The following is a 22,910-nucleotide window of genomic DNA, read 5'->3' as shown; positions in this document are numbered from 1 at the left end:
CAGAAAAACAGGACCCATTGTTGCTGATTTGTAAGAGAAAGGCAGATGGCCAGGGGCCAAGGAATATGGGTAGCCTCTAGAAGCTGAAAAGAACAGGAAACAGATTTTCCCCTATGTCCTATAAAAGGGAATACAGTCCTGCCAACACTGTGATTCTAGTTCAGTGAAATCCATTTTAAACAATATGTATAAGTACAAAATCATGATGTAATAAATTTGTGCTGTTTTAAGTCACTAAATTTCTGATAATTTGTTACAATAGCCATAGAAAACTAACACAAGATTTTTAAAAGGAAGTATCAGAAAGTTAATGCCACTTTCTGCTTTTAGAGTTGTAGTAGTTGTCAAAGACTTAAATCCACAAAAACAAGAACTGACAGATTAAACTAAGACATCAAGTTAGGAAGCATGTATTTACCAGAAAGGCCAATCTTTGCATACTATTTAAGCATCTCTACTTTTATCACTAAGGCAATCAGTACCGATCTGGAAAGAAAATAGTTGTACAACCAACCAATATTCTCCTAGATGCTGAAATCTCTTAGAACCTGAGAGACAGGCATCAGTCAGCATTATTTCAATAAATCAAACACACATGTTCTGTGATACAAGGCATGAATAAACGGGAGGATGGAAATATGCATGGTGGGAGAACAATTCTGCTATTACAGAAGGATAATAAAAGTCAGCAGAAATATATTTTGTTGAATACCAAACTCAATTTAATATCCTGTGGAGGAAAAACTAATTAGTAACACTGTGGAATTTTTATCAAATTGGAAATTTTTATCAAATTTATCAAAATTTTATCAAATTTATCAAAATGGAATTTTTCTTCCATTTCTTTCACATTCTTAAATTCAGTCATTTAGGAAAGAGCTTTCAGCCAGATTTTATTCTTCAATAAATATAAAGTGTTTAGATTTAACATCAAAGAGTCAGGCTTGAATCATTTACTAAGTCCCTCAGACATCAGTTTGCACCATCAAGGAGACACATACAAACACGCTTGCCTATTATGCGTTCTGAATAAGGACAATAATATGAATTTGATGTTTGTCTATACTACAGACACTTTCATGAATTCTTCTACTCACCTTCCAAATTTAAAATGAAAATACTTTTCTCTTACTGTAATTCCTCCACCCATACAGTATCTGCAACATCAGACAAACTGCAGATTGTAGTCATGTGCTATATAACACTTAGGCCAATGATGGACTGCATATATGACAGCTGTCTCCTAAGATTATAATATTGTATCTTTATCTATTATATGTTTGGATACACAAATATCACTGTGTCACAATGGCCTACTGTATTCAGCACAGTAACATGCTGTACAGGCTTGCAGCCAAGGAGCACACTATACAGCCTAGGTGTACAGCAGGCTGTAAACTAGTTCTATGTAAATTCACTCTAACGCAATGCAAAATTGTTTCTTAGAATGCATCCCTATTGTCAAGTGATGCGTGACTGTGTTTTAAGATCAGACCAGAGTACAAGAAAAACTTAGTCATAATTTAATGGGACAAATATATTTTACAATCAGATAGACTTGAGCACAAATCTTACATATGTATGTAAACTTGGATGAGTTAATTATATCTGAAAAGAAAGCTGTAGGTTCTTGAAGGACTATGTAAAAGGGGATACTATCTGCTGAAAGATAGTTTTTATAAACATTAGATAAAAACTAAAATCATATTTCTAGAACATGATTATAATTAAAAGTCTTTTAGAGCAATAAAAATAATGATTATCATATTTCAATTAGGTTTTAATGTAAAAGTAAAAATATTAAGTAAATTATATATTATACTTTTCAATTAAGTTACACCTTTTATTATTTTATTACTATACAAAATGATAGTATTTATGCCATTTACTTCTTCATTAATAATACTCCTTTCTCAGTTATTTCAATTCAACATACAAGCTATATGCACTTGTATTTCATCTGAAAAGTGAATTTTCCCACACAGATTTCCGAAGGATCTGCACAGATGTCCAAGTATGATAGAGGCTTTTAAAACTCATGTGGGATATTATCTGACACAGGAAATAATACAGTTATTACTTATCAGTTTTATGTTTTCCAGCACTCGATGAATTTTTATTGTCAGTTTTATGCCTTGAGGCATTCAATGGATTTTTTATTGAGCACCTAATATGTATAAGACAAAGAGATAAAGTGGGTCTAGAGTACATAAACTTGTTTAGATATTTGGAAAATGCTGACTTTAATGGTGACAAAAACTAAGGGAAGATTTTTACATATACACCAATCATATGAATCATATGAAAATGCCAATATTTGACTGATTTTGAACTAATAAAACAGCAATTTCATGATTCAACCTAATAGACTAATCAGCTATTAGTAATTATCATTATACAAGCCTGATAACTGTAAGTAAAAATAATTATATATTATTTTTTATTTTATAAAAAACAACTTTTTGTTTCACAAGTTGTTGTGGGCTATTATAACACAAACTACCACAGATATACAACTTTCAGAAGTAAAATAAGCCAATCATTTTTTTCACATCGCGCATTTATGCCTTGTTCTCCATGTTACATGTTGTCAGAACCAGCGAAAATATACAAAGCTAAATCAATAAGGACGTTACCTGATAAGAGATACAGATAATTATTGTATGCATCAAAAAGTTACAAGTAGCCAAAGGAAATTTTAGAGAAAGATGGGATCAATATAGCTGAAAGAATCCAGAAAGATATTCTGGGTCATCAATTAATACATATAAGTTTGAGACACATTAAAACTGGAAATTCTGTCATATTTAGTGCTCTTGTAACAAAAAACCCAAACAAAAAACTCTTAATGATATTGGACTGGAGAAAGATTTTATGAAGAAGAGCCCAACAAAAATAAATACCTGGGACCTGATCAACCTTAAAAGCTTTTGCATAGCTAACGCTACAATAAACAAAGCAAACAGGCAACCTTCAGAATGGAAGAAGATAATCTGCATGTTTCAAATCTGACAAAGGACAGTAGCCAAAATATATAAAGAACTCAAGAAAATCATAAGAAAACAGTAAGCAATCCAATAAATCACTGGATATGAGACTCAAACAGAACCTCCCAAGAAGACAGACAAATGGCCAACAAAAACATGAAAAAATGCTCATTGCCCCTCCTCATCAGAGAAATGTGAATCAAAATCACCTTGACATATCACCTAACTCTAGTGAGAATAGTCCACATCATAAAGTCCCAAAGCTGCAGATGCCAGCGTGGTACAGAGAGAGGGAAACACTTATACACTACTGGTGAGATAGCAAAGAACCAGCATAGCTTGAGTATAATTAGAGAAAAAACTATTTTACAAGATGAGATCAGAAAGGTAGCAGGGGTGAATCAGGCATGGACTTACAGAGTCAGAGTAAGGACGTTAGATTTTGTGCTAAACATGATGGTCTTGAGTTCCTGGTCTCAAGTGATCCTCCTGCCATAGCCTCCCAATTTACTGGAATTATAGGTATGAGCCACCACATCCAGCTAATGACAGAAAGCCAGTGGAGGGTTTTGACCAGGAGGGGAAAAATGTCTGACAAATTTTAAAAGGATAATTCTGGCTATACCATGCTAGGGGCAATAATTTTATCATACCGAATCCAGTAACTAAAGTTCTCGTGATGACTGTTGCTGCCCAACTAAATTAATCATCCCTGTCCCTAAATATACTCTGCCTCATGAATTCCCTACCACTGTGAAGGGTACCACCATTTACTCATCAGTCTGTCCACATAACCAATCTAAGAATCATCTTTGACTCTGCTTTTTCTTCAGATCCAGGTATTAATGGCCTGACTTTTTCCTTATGGCTACAACTGCTGTTGCAAAAGGAAGCTGTTTAACCTGGATTACTACAAAAGCCTACTTAATCTTGCTGCCTATAGATTTTACCTTCCCTATTTAATTCTTCAAGTCCAAGGAGGGCAGATTTAAACTTTCTAAACTTTAAACCCAACTGTGTGTTTTTCCTGCTAGAAGTATTTCCGCACCTCTATGTATCTTACAAGACAAAATCCCAAGTGCTTAATTTTGTACAAAGTGTCATATAACTTGGCTTGTTTTTCAGTTATGCTAACTTCTCACTATATCCCACCCATTTAAGGTCCATGGGAGTGGGGGAAAGAAACAAAAAGTCCTTTTAGAATCACCTGGAGGACTTTTCCCAAACAAAATGTGCCTTTCCTGAGATTCAGATTTGGTCACCTATGAAGGTTTGACCTTTCATTAAAAATGACTGCTTCAGTTAACAACAACTGTTACTAATAGAAGAGCATTCTACCTAGCCTCAAATATGTTAGGTAAGACATATGCTGAGAACTTGTGCTATAGCCACACCAAATCACTTCCATTTCTTAGAACAAGTCAGGCTGTAACACAGTTCTTTATTCAGCACGTACTAGGGTTACTGGTACCACCATCCCTAGAAAGCAATTCATTCTTTTTTTTTTTTTTTTTTTGAAACAGTCTCACTTTGTCACCCTTGGCCAAGTGCTGTGGCATCACAGCTCACAGCAACCTCAAACTCTTGGGCTTAAAAGATTCTCTTGCCTCAGCTTCCCAAGTAGCTGGGACTACAGGTGCCCAGCACAATGCCTAGCTATTTTTTGTTGTTGTTGTTGCAGTTGCCATTGTTGTTTAGCTGTCCCAGGCCGGGTTTGAACCTGCCACCCTCAGTGTATGTGGCTGGCGTCCTCACCACTGTGCTATGGGCACCGAGCCAAGCAATTCATTCTTAAATGCCAAATTATGTTTCAAATCTCAGACTTAAATGATTTCTTATAGCAGTTAAGTGATTTTTTTTCCAGTATGCTTCCAAAGTAAGTCGAACAAATCACTATTATATATTGTACTATTCACATGTGCTATGTCCTTTTAAGATAGAGAAGATGAACTGCAGTGGCACAGTCATGACTCATTTCAGCCTTGAACTCCTGGACTCAGGTAAGATATTAGGTTTCTGAGAAGCAGGGTATTATCTATTGAGCATCTACAATGTATCTTTATTACAGTTATGTCCCTGAGCTAGCATAATGGCTGGAATAAATTAAATTCATATTCCTTATAATTTCGATTTGTAATTTTCCCTAATCTCCTAAGGATGTACTTTGACCCTCTGAGAAGTTTAAAGATGAGAAAATTAAAAAAGCTCAAATCTAGATAAATAACTAGCAGGACTACTTGAGAGACTATAGCAGCTTCTAATAGGCTTTGGAATTCCAACTGAGTCTTTCTCAAATCAATAAATTGCCTCATTAAAAATAAAAAGCTAGGTTGGGCACGGTGGCTCACATCTGTAATCCTAGCACTCTGGGAAGGCAAAATAGGTGAATTGTTTGAGCTCAAGAGTTCCAGACCAGCCTGAGCAAGAGCGAGACCCTGTCTCTAGAAAAACAAACAAACAAAAAACCCACCAGCCAAGCACTGTGGTGGGCGCCTGTAGTCCCTGACTACCAGAAGCTGAGGCAAGAGGATAGCTTGAGCCCAGAAGTTTGAGGTTGTTGTGAGCTATGACACTATAGCTCTGCCCTCTACTCAGGGTGATAAGCTGAGATTGTCTCAAAAAAAATAAAGTAAAATAAAATAAAAAGTTATGGAAAATTACATATTTGTTTTAACAGAATGCTCACAGACCTGTTCATTTTGGGCCTGTGGTTATTTTTATCTGTTTTACTTTGAGTATAGATATAACCCTGTTCAATTTGTAGCTCTTAATCTTTCAGGGATTGCAGACCACTGTGAGAATATGGTACAACCTCTGGCCCTTTCATTCTTCCTACTATTAACATACACACCTGTTTTTCCTATAATGTAAAAGTATTCATAAACCCCTTACTAATCCATGAACTCCAGATTAAGAAACCTTACTCGAGAGGGCAGTAGCTGGATTAATTTAACTTTAAAATGCATAATATTTATTCTTAAAATAGGTCCAAAATAACATTTTATAAAAATGAAAGAAGTCTCCCAAACAAAAGGTCAATACCAAAAATAAAAGTAAAGAAAATAACCACTCTATCCTCCCATAATAAATGTTCAAAGTTAGTGAAACAGTATCTTACCAAGTAGCTCATCATAATATCAAATAGAAACAATTATATTATTTCTCTAAAAATAACAAATATTTCCTTTAAAATATAAAATTTACCTAATTTTTATAACTAATCTTAAAAAATCTTATTTATAATACATACATATTTCCTTCTTTCTTTCTTTCTTTTTCTTTTTTTTTTTAGACAGAGTCCCATGGCTAGAGTGCCATGGCCTCATAGTTCATAGCAACCTCAAACTTCTGGGCTGAAGCAATCCTCTTCCCTCAACCTCCAAAGTAGCTGGAACTACAGGCACCTGTCACAATGCCTGATGAGGTGTCACTCCTACTCAGGCTGGTCTCACCTTAGCTAAAGCCATCCACCTGCCTTGGCCTCCCACAGTGCTGGGATTACAAGCATGAGCCACCATGCCTGGCCATCATCTTCTTAAATTTCATTTGGGGTGCGTAGCTGGGATACATGACTTTAAGAACAGAATTCCCCCCCCACCGACTTAAAATTCTTTCTAAACTAAAACAAAAAATATCTAAACAATTTTATTCTCAAATTATTTTTGAAATAGCCATTAAAACATTGCACACACCCTCCCCCCACTGATTTGCAGAGAAAAAAAGCTTTAAAATAAATACACTGAGGGTAGAAAGGTGTATTTTATAACAAATATACCTTTCTCAGAATTTTTGGAAATTATTACAAACTGCAGAACCTCAGGTTAGAAAGAACCTTCAAAATAACCTCATGTGATTTTTTTACAGCCACATTATACCTGAGAACAAGGACATGTTCCCATTATTAACAACCATTCCCAGTAACACTATATCTGCCCCATACCAGATGTTAAGAACAAAAAGGTTTAGGCCAAGTAATTACTAATGCTAGAAATGTCTTGCTTTCACTTGCTTTTTTCCTAAAAACCTCTATGTTGCAATGGAAAATTCATTATGGCCTTCATTTTTTATAATAAATTTTTAATTTAAAATAATTTCAGACTTACAGAAAAGTTACAAATACAGAAAGGTCCTATGTACTCTTTATACAGTCCCGTTTTTGATTAAGTGGGTTTTGGTAGGAATTAACAATTTTTTAAATATTATTTCAAAAAAACATTTGTTTCCAAGTTTTTGTTGTTTATTCTTTCAATTTTTGAAGCCAAAATGAGACCAGAACTCATCATATAGTGTTTAAATAGTGAAATTACCAACTAAAAACATAAAAATGCAAAAAAGGGGGCCCTAAATAGATTTCAAAAAGGCTACTTATTTACAGATAGCTTAAGAAGGCAGAACATCACCTTGTTTGACCTCAGCTAGGAACATATGTGCTTATCCACAAATGACTGCCAAAGTTTCACCAGCATTGATGTTGGCATTACAAATAAATTTTAGCCAATGGGAGAATCTTTGCAACTACGGAATGTGCAAATAAAGAGAATATACTTACATTTATTTACGTACTAACCTTGGAAGAGCCATTTGAGTACATCTGTATCATGTTCTCTGCACCCTGTTTGACTTTAAGTTCTATATCCAATTGTTTTTGTAAAGCCATCAATCTATTGTTGCTAGTAGAGCAACGAGGGTCACTATTTGGAGTATCTGGAGTTCTCGGGCAATCTGTAAATGAAATATTACATTAAAATTACTTATTAGGATCACTTGCTGCTTAAAACTGAAAGTTAATATTTTCAAAGAATAAAGAAAAGTTTGAGATGAGCTTAAAGTCACCAAAATGGGATCATCTTATGCTAACAGGTATTACAAGAATTTAACCAATCCAAGCAAAGAAAATATGTGAGTTGCAAAACCACCTGCCAAGGGTAGAGTCTACTTTCTGAACAAGTGATTACATGGAGTATGAAACTGAATTAGTTAACAGTCCACACTATTATTTTTAACTTGAACCAGTTTCACTAGTCTATTCAACAATTCTCTAATATGATGGCAAGAGAACAAAGCATATTCAAACATTACACAAATTTCATTAAGATAATTCTTTGCAAAGAGAACTAAAGGGTACTCGAAATAGTATTAACATCAATTAAGAACCTAAGTATAGAGGCGGAGCAAGATGGCAGCCGAGTAACAGCTTCCTTGCATCTGGGCACCGTGAGTCTGGGGAGATAGGACTCCAGGCATCTCTGGCTGGTGGGATCTGCCTATCATAACCCCTGAGAGGATACAGGGAGTCAGCGAGAGACTTCTGGACCCCAAGAGGAGGACTAAAACAGTGGAAAACCGGCAAGTGGTCTCGTGTGTTCAATCCGTCTAAACCCGCCCACAACTGTTAAGTTCAGTAGCAGCAAGACTGCAAACCAGAAAGGCCTTACCTGTGAACTGTTTTGGTGTCTTTGGACTTCGCACTCAGCTGAACTGCCTTGGGGAGAGCCTGAGCGGGAGTGCAGAGAACTTTGGCCTTTGTCTAGGGCCCCAGTCTGAGCCGCTGAGCCAGACAGAGCTAATAGTGTTTGGCTCTGGGTCACAGGCAGACATTGTGAGCGATCTGCCATGGCAAGCTACACCCTCAGGGTCGCAGAACTGGAATTGGGTGGGAGCTGGTAACCCAGCGACCAAGTAGCCTAAGGGCGGGGTCTGAGCCGCCTTGCAGCCCTAACCCTCGGGGGCAGAAGGAGACCAGTTTTGACACACAGGGTAAGTGGATAGCCACTTCAGCAGTGATTCCAGCGACAAGCACTTCCCTGAGAAAGCTTCTGCTCAGTAAGTGAACAAGTTCAAAGTGCCTTTTAACTGGGCTGAAGAGAGATTTAGGGTGTCTACCTGCTGGGGTTTGAGAAACTAGCAGCCTCCAGTGTATCAGAACTGTGATTAACATCTCATGCGCCAGAAGACCACGTGTTGCCCAGACAATATTCAATAACATATACATACTGCTTTGTTTTTGGTTGTGTTTTTTTTTTGATTTAGTTGTTTTTTTTTTTTGTTTATTTTGATGTTGTGGATTGTTGTTTTGTTTTTTAAGTTCAACCTTTTCCATACAGATCCTTTTTCTTTCTCAATTTTTCTAGTTCAATTATAATTTCCCATTGCTGCCTATTTCAATAATTAGAACTTCATTTTTGTTAGTGTTTCTACCGCTATTATTTGGTTTTTCCAGCCAATTTTATCCCGTAAAGTTTTCTGTTTGCTTGTTTTGGTTTGATTTATAGCATTTTTGTCTTTCCTCTCTACTTGGTGGAGGTGGGGTACTGTGTCTGATCAGGTTAGCAAAGAGCTGCTGACCTCAGGGGAACCACCCAACTGGGCACACCCCCACAAGCTGTTTTTTTTTTTTTTAAGGTTGTATCAAAGTACCCTACTGTACACCTATATTGCTCTGTCTCCCTCTTTCTGTGCCTCTCTTCTTTTTGTCAATATTCCTTTTAACCACGCACTCTCCTTTCTCTATTTTTCTTTTTTTTTCCTTATCTCTCGGTCCTCCTTTCTTTCATCTCTTTTTTGCTCTTAAACGGTCTCACCCTTCTGGTCCTGTAACCCTTAGTCCACAGGCACGAGAACTTAAAGAGCAAGAGGAAGTGAAAGGAAAATTAGGGCAAGGAAACAGATAAAAGAAATCACCCATGAGGAAGGATCAGCAGAAAACTCCAGGCAACATCAACAACCAGTCCAGAACAACCTCGCCAAGGGACAATGAGGTAGCTACTGCAGAGGATTTCACCTACACAGAAATGTTAGGAATGACAGAAAGGGAATTTAGAATACACATGTTGAAAACAATGAAAGAAATGATGGAAACAATGAAGGAAACTGCTAATAAAGTGGAAAATAACCAAAAGGAAATCCAAAAACAGAATCAAATCAGAGATGAACGATATGAAGAATATAAAAAGGATATAGCAGAGCTGAAGGAAATGAAACAGTCAATCAGGGAACTTAAAGATGCAATGGAAAGTATCAGCAACAGGTTAGACCATGCATAAGAAAGAATTTCAGAGGTAGAAGACAAAGTTTTTGAGATAACTCAGATAGTAAAAGAGGCAGAAAAGAAGAGAGAGAAAGCAGAACGTTCACTGTCAGAATTATGGGACTTTATGAAGCGTTCCAACATACGAGTTATAGGAATTTCAGAAGGGGAAGAAGAATGCCCCAGAGGAATGGAAGCCATACTAGAGAATATTATAAAAGAAAATTTCCCAAACATCACCGAAGATTCTGACACACTGCTTTCAGAGGGCTATCGAACCCCAGGTCGCCTCAACTCTAACCGAGCTTCTCCAAGACACATTGTGATGAACCTGTCCAAAGTCAAGACAAAAGAAAAGATTCTGCAAGCTGCCAGGAGTAAGCGCCAGTTGACCTACAGGGGCAAATCCATCAGATTGACCGCAGACTTCTCTAATGAAACGTTCCAAGCAAGAAGACGATGGTCATCTACCTTTAATCTACTTAAACAGAACAATTTCCAGCCCAGAATTCTGTGCCCTGCTAAGCTAAGCTTCAAAATTGACGGAGAAATCAAATCATTTACGGATATACAAACATTGAGGACATTCGCCACAACAAGACCAGGTATACAGGAAATACTTCAACCTGTTCTGCACACTGACCACCACAATGGATCAGCAGCAAAGTAAGAACTCAGAAATTAAAGGACAGAACCAAACCTCCACACTGATCCAAAAGATAAAACTAAGCAATGGACTCTCACAAAATAAGATGAATAGAATACTACCACACTTATCAATTATCTCAATAAATGTTAATGGCTTGAATTCCCCACTGAAGAGACATAGATTGGTTGACTGGATTAAAAAACACAAGCCATCCATTTGCTGTCTGCAAGAAACACACCTGGCTTCAAAAGACAAATTAAAGCTCCGAGTCAAGGGTTGGAAGACAATTTTTCAGGCAAATGGAATTCAGAAGAAAAGAGGAGTTGCAATCTTATTTTCAGATACATGTGGATTTAAAGCAACTAAAGTCAAAAAAGACAAAGATGGTCACTTTATATTGGTCAAGGGAAAAATACAACAAGAAGACATTCCAATTCTAAATATCTATGCACCCAATTTAAATGCTCCCAGATTCTTGAAACAGACCTTACTCAGTCTGAGCAATATGATATCTGATAATACCGTAATAACAGGGGACCTTAACACTCCTCTTACAGAGCTGGACAGATCCTCTAAACAGAAATTAAACAAGGATATAAGAGACTTAAATGAGACCCTAGAACAACTGTGCTTGATAGACGCATATAGAACACTCCATCCCAAAGATAAAGAATATACATTCTTCTCATCACCCCATGGAACATTCTCCAAAATTGATCATATCCTGGGACACAAAACAAATATCAACAGAATCAAAAGAATTGAAATTTTACTTTGTATCTTCTCAGACCATAAGGCACTAAAGGTGGAACTCAACTCTAACAAAAATGCTCGACCCCACCCAAAGGCATGGAAATTAAATAATCTTCTGTTGAATAACAGATGGGTGCAGGAAGAAATAAAACAGGAAATCATTAACTTCCTTGAGCATAACAACAATGAAGACACAAGCTACCAAAACCTGTGGGATACTGCAAAAGCAGTTTTGAGAGGAAAATTCATCGCTTTAGATGCCTACATTCGAAAAACAGAAAGAGAGCACATCAACAATCTCACAAGAGATCTTATGGAATTGGAAAAAGAAGAACAATCTAAGCCTAAACTCACTAGAAGAAAAGAAATATCCAAAATCAAATCAGAGATCAATGAAATTGAAAACAAAAGAATCATTCAGAAAACTAATGAAACAAGGAGTTGGTTTTTTGAAAAAATAAATAAAATAGATAAACCATTGGCCAGACTAACGAGGAATAGAAAAGTAAAATCTCTAGTAACCTCAATCAGAAATGATAAAGGGGAAATAACAACTGATCCCACAGAGATTCAAGAGATCATCTCTGAATACTACCAGAAACTCTATGCCCAGAAATTTGACAATGTGAAAGAAATGGATCAATATTTGGAATCACACCCTCTCCCTAGATTCAGCCAGGAAGAAATAGAGCTCCTGAACAGACCAATTTCAAGCACTGAGATCAAAGAAACAATAAAAAAGCTTCCAACCAAAAAATGTCCTGGTCCAGATGGCTTCACTCCAGAATTCTATCAAACCTTCAAGGAAGAGCTTATTCCTGTACTGCAGAAATTATTCCAAAAAATTGAGGAAGAAGGAATCTTCCCCAACACATTCTATGAAGCAAACATCAACCTGATACCAAAACCAGGAAAAGACCCAAACAAAAAGGAGAATTTCAGACCAATCTCACTCATGAACATAGACGCAAAAATTCTCAACAAAATCCTAGCCAACAGATTACAGCTTATCATCAAAAAAGTCATTCATCATGATCAAGTAGGCTTCATTCCAGGGATGCAAGGCTGGTTTAACATACACAAGTCTATAATCGTTATCCACCATATTAACAGAGGCAAAAATAAAGATCACATGATCCTCTCAATAGATGCAGAAAAAGCATTTGATAAAATCCAGCATCCTTTTCTAATTAGAACACTGAAGAGTATAGGCATAGGTGGCACATTTCTAAAACTGATTGAAGCTATCTATGACAAACCCACAGCCAATATTTTACTGAATGGAGTAAAACTCAAAGCTTTTCCTCTTAGAACTGGAACCAGACAAGGTTGTCCTCTGGCACCTTTACTATTCAACAGAGTGCTGGAAGTTCTAGCCAATACAATTAGGCAAGACAAGGAAATAAAGGGAATCCAAATGGGAGCAGAGGAGGTCAAACTCTCCCTCTTTGCTGACGACATGATCTTATACTTAGAGAACCCCAAAGACTCAACCACAAGACTCCTAGAAGTCATCAAAAAATACAGTAATGTTTCAGGATATAAAATCAATGTCCACAAGTCAGTAGCCTTTGTGTACACCAATAACAGTCAAGATGAGAAGCTAATTAAGGACACAACTCCCTTCACCATAGTCTCAAAGAAAATGAAATACCTAGGAATATACCTAACGAAGGAGGTGAACGACCTCTATAAAGAAAACTATGAAATCCTCAGAAAGGAAATAGCAGAGGATATTAACAAATGGAAGAAACATGGATGTTCATGTTCATGGATGGGAAGAATCAACATTGTTAAAATGTCTATACTTCCCAAAGCAATCTACCTATTCAATGCCAGTCCTATCAAAATACCAACATCGTACTTTCAAGATTTGGAAAAAATGATTCTGCGTTTTGTATGGAACCGGAAAAAACCCCGTATAGCTAAGGCAGTTCTCTGTAACAAAAATAAAGCTGGGGGCATCAGCATACCAGATTTTAGTCTGTACTACAAAGCCATAGTGCTCAAGACAGCATGGTACTGGCACAAAAACAGAGACATAGACACTTGGAATCGAATTGAACACCAAGAAATGAAACTAACATTACAACCACCTAATCTTTGATAAACCAAACAAGAACATACCTTGGGGGAAAGACTCCCTATTCAATAAATGGTGTTGGGAGAACTGGATGTCTACATGTAAAAGACTGAAACTGGATCCACACTTTTCCCCACTCACAAAAATTGATTCAAGATGGATAAAGGACTTAAACTTAAGGCATGAAACAATAAAAATCCTCCAAGAAAGCATAGGAAAAACACTGGAAGATATTGGCCTGGGGAAAGACTTCATGAAGAAGACTGCCATGGCAATTGCAACAACAACAAAAATAAACAAATGGGACTTCATTAAACTGAAAAGCTTCTGTACAGCTAAGGAGACAATAACCAAAGCAAAGAGACAACCTACACAATGGGAAAGGATATTTGCATGTTTTCTTTTTTTTTTTTTTTTTATTGTTGGTGATTCATTGAGGGTACAATAAGCCAGTTACACTGATTGCAATTGTTAGGTAAAGTCCCTCTTGCAATCATGTCTTGCCCCCATATTTGCATGTTTTCAATCAGACAAAAGCTTGATAACTAGGATCTATAGAGAACTCAAATTAATCCACATGGAAAAAGCCAACAATCCCTTATATCAATGGGCAAGAGACATGAATAGAACTTTCTCTAAAGACGACAGACGAATGGCTAACAAACACATGAAAAAATGTTCATCATCTCTATATATTAGAGAAATGCAAATCAAAACAACCCTGAGATATCATCTAACCCCAGTGAGAATGGCCCACATCACAAAATCTCAAAACTGCAGATGTTGGCGTGGATGTGGAGAGAAGGGAACACTTTTACACTGCTGGTGGGACTGCAAACTAGTACAACCTTTCTGGAAGGAAGTATGGAGAAACCTCAAAGCACTCAAGCTAGACCTCCCATTTGATCCTGCAATCCCATTACTGGGCATCTACCCAGAAGGAAAGAAATCCTTTTATCATAAGGACACTTGTACTAGACTGTTTATTGCAGCTCAATTTACAATCGCCAAAATGTGGAAACAGCCTAAATGCCCACCAACCCAGGAATGGATTAACAAGCTGTGGTATATGTATATCATGGAATACTATTCAGCCATTAAAAAAAATGGAGACTTTACATCCTTCGTATTAACCTGGATGGACGTGGAAGACATTATTCTTAGTAAAGCGTCACAAGAATGGAGAAGCATGAATCCTATGTACTCAATTTTGATATGAGGACAATTAATGACAATTATGGTTATGGGGGGGAACAGAAAGAGGGAAGGAGGGAGGTGGGTGGGGCCTTGGTGTGTGTCACACTTTATGGGGGCAAGACATGATTGCAAGAGGGACTTTACCTAACAATTGCAATCAGTGTAACCTGGCTTATTGTACCCTCAACGAATCCCCAACAATAAAAACAAAAAAAAAAAACAAAAACTTCAAAAAGGACCATCTAATTGTTCTTTTACTTATAATAAAGCTAGAAGACTAGAGGACTAGATCTGGTTCAGGGAATAAGTAACCTGGTGATCACTGGAAAACTGCCTAAACTCCAAGTTACTTACCTTTGGGGTTCTCTCTCTCTTTTGCAATGTCAGATGGTCTTGACCAACTGATTTTAATGAATATATTTCATATTTGGTCTTATATTCCTTTAAAAAAATTACTAGTTTAGGGCGGTGCCTGTGGCTCAAGGAGTAGGGCGCCAGTCTCATATACTGGAGGTGGCGGGTTCAAACCCAGCCCCGGCCAAAAAAAAAAAAGAAAAAAATTACTAGTTTAAAACCATGTAAACATTAAATAACATAACAAAACAGATACTGGGTAGACAGTAATATAAAATAATAGTACTAGGGCTCCACGTCGGCACCAGCTGCAAGGGAAGATGGAGGCGCTGATTTTGGAACCCTCCCTGTATACTGTCAAAGCCATCCTGATTCTGGACAATGATGGAGATCGACTTTTTGCCAAGTACTATGATGACACCTACCCCAGCGTCAAGGAGCAAAAGACATTTGAGAAGAACATTTTCAATAAGACCCATCGGACCGACAGCGAAATTGCCCTCTTAGAAGGTCTGACAGTGGTATACAAAAGCAGTATTGATCTTTATTTCTATGTAATCGGCAGCTCCTATGAAAATGAGCTGATGCTTATGGCTGTTCTGAACTGCCTCTTCAACTCACTGAGCCAGATGTTGAGGAAAAATGTAGAAAAGCGAGCTCTGCTGGAGAACATGGAGGGTCTCTTCTTGGCTGTGGATGAAATCGTAGATGGAGGAGTGATCCTAGAGAGTGATCCCCAGCAAGTGGTACACCGGGTGGCACTAAGGGGTGAAGATGTGCCCCTCACGGAGCAGACAGTGTCCCAGGTGTTGCAGTCAGCCAAAGAACAGATCAAGTGGTCACTTCTTCGGTGAAGACCTCAAATGTTCCTGGCTCCTCAGCACCTTAAAAAAATCCACGTCTGCTGTGAATTCTCATCCAGTCCCCCAACTGATACTCTCAGGGCCATCTTGGGGATCATAAGGATCCTTAAATCTCCATCCTATCTATTTACAAACACACCCAAGCCCCCTGAACACTTCCTATTCCTTCTTACCGATTGCAGTTCTGGGAGTAAAGCTCCCAGCAGATTTGGATACAGGGCTGGGGAAGTATCCTGTTCCTGTCTAGACTGGATTATGCTCCCATGCTCTCCTACCCCCTTATTTTCTCCTCGACTTCTGGGCCCTTTGCTGTAGCTATACTGCAGATCAAAGCAGGAGAAAGAATGTGCTGAGTGTTTCCCTCCTGTTGCCTCTGCCCAGCCTTATCCCAACAGCCCATATGTCCAGCAAGGGGAGGAAGACAGAATTATTTTTTATACAATGAGTGGGGGTGGGATGGGTGAGGATGTATCCAGTCTCAGCCACAGCCCCACTTGGCCTCAGCATTTTCTCCCATTCCTTCTTACTATCTTGTCTTTCACCTTGGGAAAGAGACTGGGAATAGCTCCTACTGATGGGACAGCGTATAAGAAACAGTGATTTACATATTATTGGATAGAGCTTAAAAAATTCATTCTCTATCCAGATCCTGGCATATAGCTTCAAAACTGCTGTGATGAGTGTCCATCCCTCCGTCAGCTACCTACCTTACTCTTTACTATCCATGGGCTCTTTGCATGGTTTGTCCTCACTGTGCCCTGGAGCACAGCCACTCCCTGGGACTAAAACTCCATTCTAATATTGGGAGGAAGAATTTCTGCTCAGAAATGGAGGAGTAGAATTTATGACTTCGGCCTCAAAGCTCTCTTGGTCCCCTCAACTCCCCCACATGTGTTCACTCCTCTGCCTTGGGTCTGCAATCTGCTGCTTAACCCTGTCCTCTCTCTGCCTCAGCCTTACATTTAAGTAGTAGGTCTGGGCTTTTCCCCCGTGGTTGCTGAGAAAGGTGCCTTTCTTCATAAAATCTTTGGGATTCGGATTTCCCCAGGAAGATGGAGAATGCAACACCCACACTTGCATCTAATCTGCCCCTTGACCCAAAACTTCCTCCCCACAAAAATGTCTTAACAAAACCTTTCTGAGATTTAGGCATTCTGCCCTACCCACCAACTGCCAGTTCTTTACCACTGAAGTGGGGCAGACAGCTGGGCATATTTAAGGGGGCATCTTTGTGTAAGAAATGTATGGAGTCAGGAGATAGCCACCCTCATACACTGCTGTGTACAAAGAGGAATAAAACGGATTCTTTTTCCAAAAAAATAAATAAATAAATAAATAAAATAATAGTACTTTAACCTTTACATACAGCTTTCTAGATGCAAGTTCTGATCCAAATGCTTTATAAACTCATAAATAGACCTATGAGTATCATATTACAGATAAGAAAACTAGGCCACAGAGAGGTTAAGAAATTTGCCCAAGATCATACAGCTAATAAGTGGCAAAACCTGGATCTGAATCTAGTTGGTGCTATATTGAAGCCTATCCTATTAATTGCTGTGCTTGGCTATTTCTCATCATTCAAAAGGCCTTGTAAGCAACTATACTAGACTCTGTGTGTATGTGTATACTTAATTATATAGCAGTATAATCATACATGTACACATAAACATGTATACGTGTATATTAATCCTTAAAACAGCCTTTTGAAATAGATATTATCCACACTTTCCATACCAAACAGGCAAAGCTACCCAGTTATTAGCTGAAATTCAATTCGGCAAAGACTTCTACTTTAGACTTCTGAACTCCCCAAATGACAAATGAGCTATTCCAAAAAGTTCATTTTATATGTGACACATTCTTATAGAAAACTGATATAAAAAGTAGGTAAGTTTTCAGATGTGTTCACAAAAGATCTTAATATATCTAGCACAGTGGTTAAATTTGCTTGTTTGAATCTCAATTTTGGCACAGAGATCCTGGAATACAAACCAAGTAATAGAGGGTAAATTACTTAACATCTCTGTGCTTAAATAGTGAGAATAGCATGTATCTCATAGGATTATTTTCAGGGTTAAATAAGTTATATGTCAGGAGCTTAGAGACAAATGTGGTGCATAAACATTCATTAAATATTAACTAGTAGTAGTCACTGGAATAAAGATAATTGTATCTCCGTTGAGTCCATAAATGAACAGTTCGGATCTGGAGATATTTTAATTTCCTTTTTCTTTTCCTTTTTATATAAATGATATAAAAATTTTGTAAGAAATCTAAATTACACAGAATTTGGTGCATATAGTTTAGAGCAGTGGTTCTCAACCTTCCTAATGCCTCCTAATGCCGCTACCCTTTAATATATAGTTCCTCATGTTGTAGTGACCCCCAACCATAAAATTATTTTCATTGCTACTTCATAACTATAATTTTGCTACTGTTATGAATCGTAATGTAAATATCTGATATGCAGAATGTATTTTCATTGTTACAAAGGGGTCACGACCCATAGATTGAGAACCACTGGTTTAGAATAAACACATTTTTAAAAAGAGCTGGAATGTATTCAGAATAGAAAACCCTCACTTGAGTAGAGTACAAAAATGTGTTGTTTGTAAAATAGTTGATGAGGTTTAGCCTAGGATGAGGAGAAAAATGACTCCTATCTAAACATTTAAATAATTATCTATTGACCAGGCATAGTGGTTCATGCCTGTAATCCTAGCAATTCAGGGGGCTGAGGTGGGAGGATTGCTGCAGCCCAGGAGTTTGAGACCAGCCTGAGCAACATAGCAAGACCCTGTCTCTAAAAAACAAAATGAAATGAAATAAAATAAAATAATATATATATACACACACACGTATAAATTTGTCTATGAATGCTGCCCACTTACTATTTCCTCACAGGACAGAGAATGAGAACCAATGAGTAAAAGATAGTGAGGACAAAACTTTTGCACAAGATAAATTCCTTACATTTATACTGGTAACAGAATGGTCTGCCTTAAAATGTAATAAAGTCTCTTGTTTCTAAAGGCCATTTATACAAAAGCCAGATTACAATTTGTTAGCAATACTGTATAATAAATTTGTGCACATTATACCAGGTTGCTCTAAGACACTGAAATATACATTGATCTAATGATCTAATACTCTGTCAATTTTTAAAAACATTATATTACCACATAACACTGTTCTTGTAAAAAGTAATGTCCTCAGTTTAATAAGGATTGCAGGAACATCAGAAATATATTATGGTTATGAGTCTGGGCTTTGAGGTCAGAATGCCTGGGTTGAAATTCTGTGGCTGCTACTTATTGGTGTGGTCTTGATTATATACTTAACATCTCTGCAGTACAGTGTTCTCAGCCACAAATTGAGGGTTATTGTGAAGATAAAGGGTATTCAGCGCTTAGGTCAATGCATAAAACATAATAAGGGCTCAGTAAAATTACAAGTCAGGGCTCAGCTAAGTAGCTGGTATTTCTGCTCATTCAATCTTCACAGAACCTCACAAAGGTTTGTAATATGATCACATTTTACAAGTAAAAAACCCTGAAACAAAGCAAAGTAATTTGCTTAGGTCACGAAAATGCATATGCCAAGGCAGAAATTTAACTTTACATATGTTTTATTTTCTAAAGTCTCCCCTTTTTTCATTTAGAAATAGGAGAAACACTTTGCTATCTTCCTTACATTTTACCTATTTTCCCTTTTAACCTGCTTTCCTACTCACTACTTTTCTTTTCTTCAGTTTTCTTCCATGTAGGATACAATATGTTAAAGCATTAGAAAATACATGGTTGCCAGAACATCTGTTAAACTCTCAATGGTGAAACATATATCAAAATAGGGATTCTACTATGAAACCAATTTATAGCTTTCATACAAAAGACATAACCCAACTATAGCCCAAGAAGAAGGGGAAAGAGGAGAGAGAGGAGGAGAGGAGGGGGGGAGGGTAATTGGTGGGACCACACCTATGGTTCACTTTATAAGGGTACATGTTAAATCTACTAAGTGTAGACTATAAATGTCTTAACACAAAAACTAAGAAAATGTGGGGAAGGCTACGTTAACCAGTTTGACGAAAATACTTCAAATGGTATATAATACCAGCACATTGTACCCCATGGTTGCATTAATGTACACAGTTATGATTTAACAAAAAATAAAAAAAAATTTAGGGATAACCAGAATTCTTAAAAATATACTTTGGCAATTAAAAAAACTAAACTCCATGATCATAACTAATGACAAATTTCCATCTGCTGAGTCAACTGCTAAAATTACCCAAAAAAGGACTTTTTTTGGAGGGAAGTATATAAGAAATTGTGCATGTTTCCAACTTTCAAAACAATTATACAATTTAAAATGTATGTGATACAAATTCAATAAACTTGCTTTAATGTTTACATATTAGATCAAAGAGGTTTTATGCATGTCTAAGTTGCAGTAGACAAAGCACTAGAGATAAACCCATAAAATCATGTCTTTATACACATTTAATCCATATAAATTGTTCTATTTTAAAACAGAAAGTGGCCAAGACTAATTGCTCCACTGAAATATTCTGAATAGCTTGTGTCCACCAAAGTTAAGCCACAACTTCATAGCTAGGCATCAAAGGCCTTATGCTATTTAGTTCCAAGCTAACTTTCCATTACCCATTACTATTTTTTTGGGTCAAATTCTATGTTTGGTTAACACTTTTTTCTATTTCTGAGAAATGGAATGCACTTGTTTTCCTCCATACTGTTGTTAGCTTAGGTATTACTTCCACCAGGAAGCCTTCCCTAGCCACACTCCCCATCTAGTCGGGATTTCTTCAAAGTATCCTTTCTTCCCACCCTTGAAATATGTATTACACAGTACTGTAATGAAAATAAGCATCCGAGTGCTAGGATTTGTTCTTAACTATTTTAATGGATGAGTTTAATAGATCAGACCCAGAAAAACAGAATTAGTACTAAAAAATAGATACTTTAAAAAAAGATAATATGTAAAGAGATAATGACTATAATTTTTTCAGAGCTAATGGAAGATATCCAATCCATAGATTCGAAATATCCAATCAACTCCAAGCAGAAATATACAGGAAAAAAAAGTCCACACTGGACACATAATGGTAAAACTTCATAAAATCAAAGATAAACACAAAATCTTTTTTCACAGCAACCTCAAACTCCTGGGCTTGAGCAATCCTACTGTATCAGCCTTCCAAGTAGCTGGGACTACAGGTGTGTACCACCACGCCTGCCCATTTTTCTGTTTTTAGTACAGACAAACTGGTCTCAAACTGGTCTCAAACTCCTGAGCTCCAGCAATCTGCCCACTCCAGCCTCCCAAAGTGCTAGGAATACAGGCATGAGCCACTGTGGCTGGCCAACAAACAGAAAATCTTTAAGAGCAGTGAGAGAAAGGGACCTACAAAGGAGTTACAGTTAAATCGATAGCAAACTTACTAATAGCAGCAATGAAACGAGGAAGATAAAATGACCGTTTCTTTATGTTAAAGAACATAACATAACCTCCTTAGATTGTATATACTATATATACAGTGGAATTATCTTGCAAAATGAAAACATTACAAGACAAAGATAGAAATAATTTGTCACAAACATCAACTCATTAAAAATAAAGCTAAAGGGCCCAGTGTGGTGGCTCACACCTGTAATCCTCACACTCTGGGAGGCTGAGGAAGGTGGACTGCCTGAGCTCAGGAGTTTGAGACCAGCCTAAACAAGAGTGAGATCCACGTTTCTAAAAATAGCCAGGCATTGTGGCGGGTGCCTGTAGTGCCAGCTACTTTGGAAGTTCAGGCAAGAATATCCTTGAGCCCAAGAGTTTGAGGTTGCTGTGAGATTATGATACCATAGCACCTCATAGCAACTGAGGGAGACAAGTGAGACTGTTTCAACAACAACAAAAAAGCTAACAAATATACTTTAGGAAGAACAAAAGTGATACCAACTGGTATGTCAATAGAGACATAAGAAATAAAGAAAGTAGTTTATACATAGTATATGAGTGACTTTAAATGACCACTATATAAACCAATAAAAAAAAAACCACGTAAAGACTTTAAACAAAAATCAGAATCAAGACAAAAAAAAATAAGCCAGGATATAGGTAAATGTAAGCATTCTAAGGACTCTGAATTGTTGGAGAGATAGTTAAAAACAGTATAGACTCTAAAAGTATGCATGTTATGCTGTATAAATTAATAATTTCCAAAATAATTGAATTTTAAGAAATAACTTTTAAAAAATATTCTAAAAATAGCAAGGATGAAAAAGAAACCTTAAAGGCACAAAATAAGATGCTAAATATAAACCATATATAATAGTAATATTTAAACATAATATTCTTTTTGTTGTTTTTTTTTTTTTTGAGACAAGAGTTTCATTTTGTCACCCTCAGTAGAGTGCCGTGGCATTATGGCTCACAGAAACCTCAAATTCTTGGGCTCAAGCGATCCCCTTGCTTCAACCTCCTGTGTAGCTGGGACTATAGGCACCCGCCATGGTGCCCGGCTATTTTTAGAGACCGGGATCTCACTCTGGCTCAGGCTGGTCTCAAAGTCCTGAGCTCAGGGAATCTACTCACCTCTGCTTCCTAGAGGGCTAGGATTATAGGCGTGAGCCACCATGCCCAGCCTAAGACTGAGTAAAAACAAAATATCCAACTATATGCTATTTGTAAAAAATATATCTAAAACATAATGATACAGAAAAGCCGAAAGGTAAAAACTAGAAATAAGATATTACATGCAGTTACTCATCTCAACCCCCAATCTATACTAATGACAGAAGAAAGATAGTTTGAGGCAGACAGATTACAGATAAAAGAGTAATTTCATAACAATAAAAAGTTCAGCTCACCAGAGACATACATATATAAATTCTAAATTTCTAGGTGTCCAATAACATGGCCATGAAATAAAGCAGAATCTGACCAAATTTTTGAAAAAACAGCAAATCCACTTTCCACTAAA

At 37.1% G+C, this 22,910-nt stretch overlaps 2 protein-coding genes across 6 annotated transcripts in view; one reads left to right on the top strand and one right to left on the bottom strand.

Moving 5' to 3' along the window:
- Window positions 1-22,910, bottom strand: part of PKN2 (protein kinase N2) — a 154,648-nt gene that overhangs the window by 70,280 nt on the left and 61,458 nt on the right. For all 5 annotated transcript variants that reach the window (XM_053591147.1, XM_053591146.1, XM_053591149.1 and 2 more), the window contains one exon: window positions 7,555-7,709. In XM_053591147.1, the coding sequence (XP_053447122.1) occupies window positions 7,555-7,709 (155 nt within the window). The remainder of the gene's footprint in view (window positions 1-7,554; window positions 7,710-22,910) is intronic.
- On the top strand, window positions 15,345-16,258 carry LOC128585823 (coatomer subunit zeta-1-like). The gene has a single exon (XM_053591152.1). It carries the CDS (start codon window positions 15,371-15,373, stop codon window positions 15,902-15,904), a length of 534 nt encoding a protein of 177 aa, XP_053447127.1. The 5' UTR covers window positions 15,345-15,370; the 3' UTR covers window positions 15,905-16,258.

The sequence above is a fragment of the Nycticebus coucang genome, chromosome 5 (assembly GCF_027406575.1).
Source record: "Nycticebus coucang isolate mNycCou1 chromosome 5, mNycCou1.pri, whole genome shotgun sequence".
In the NCBI taxonomy this organism is placed as follows: Eukaryota; Metazoa; Chordata; class Mammalia; order Primates; family Lorisidae; genus Nycticebus; species Nycticebus coucang.
This window is presented reverse-complemented; position numbering and strand designations above follow the sequence as displayed.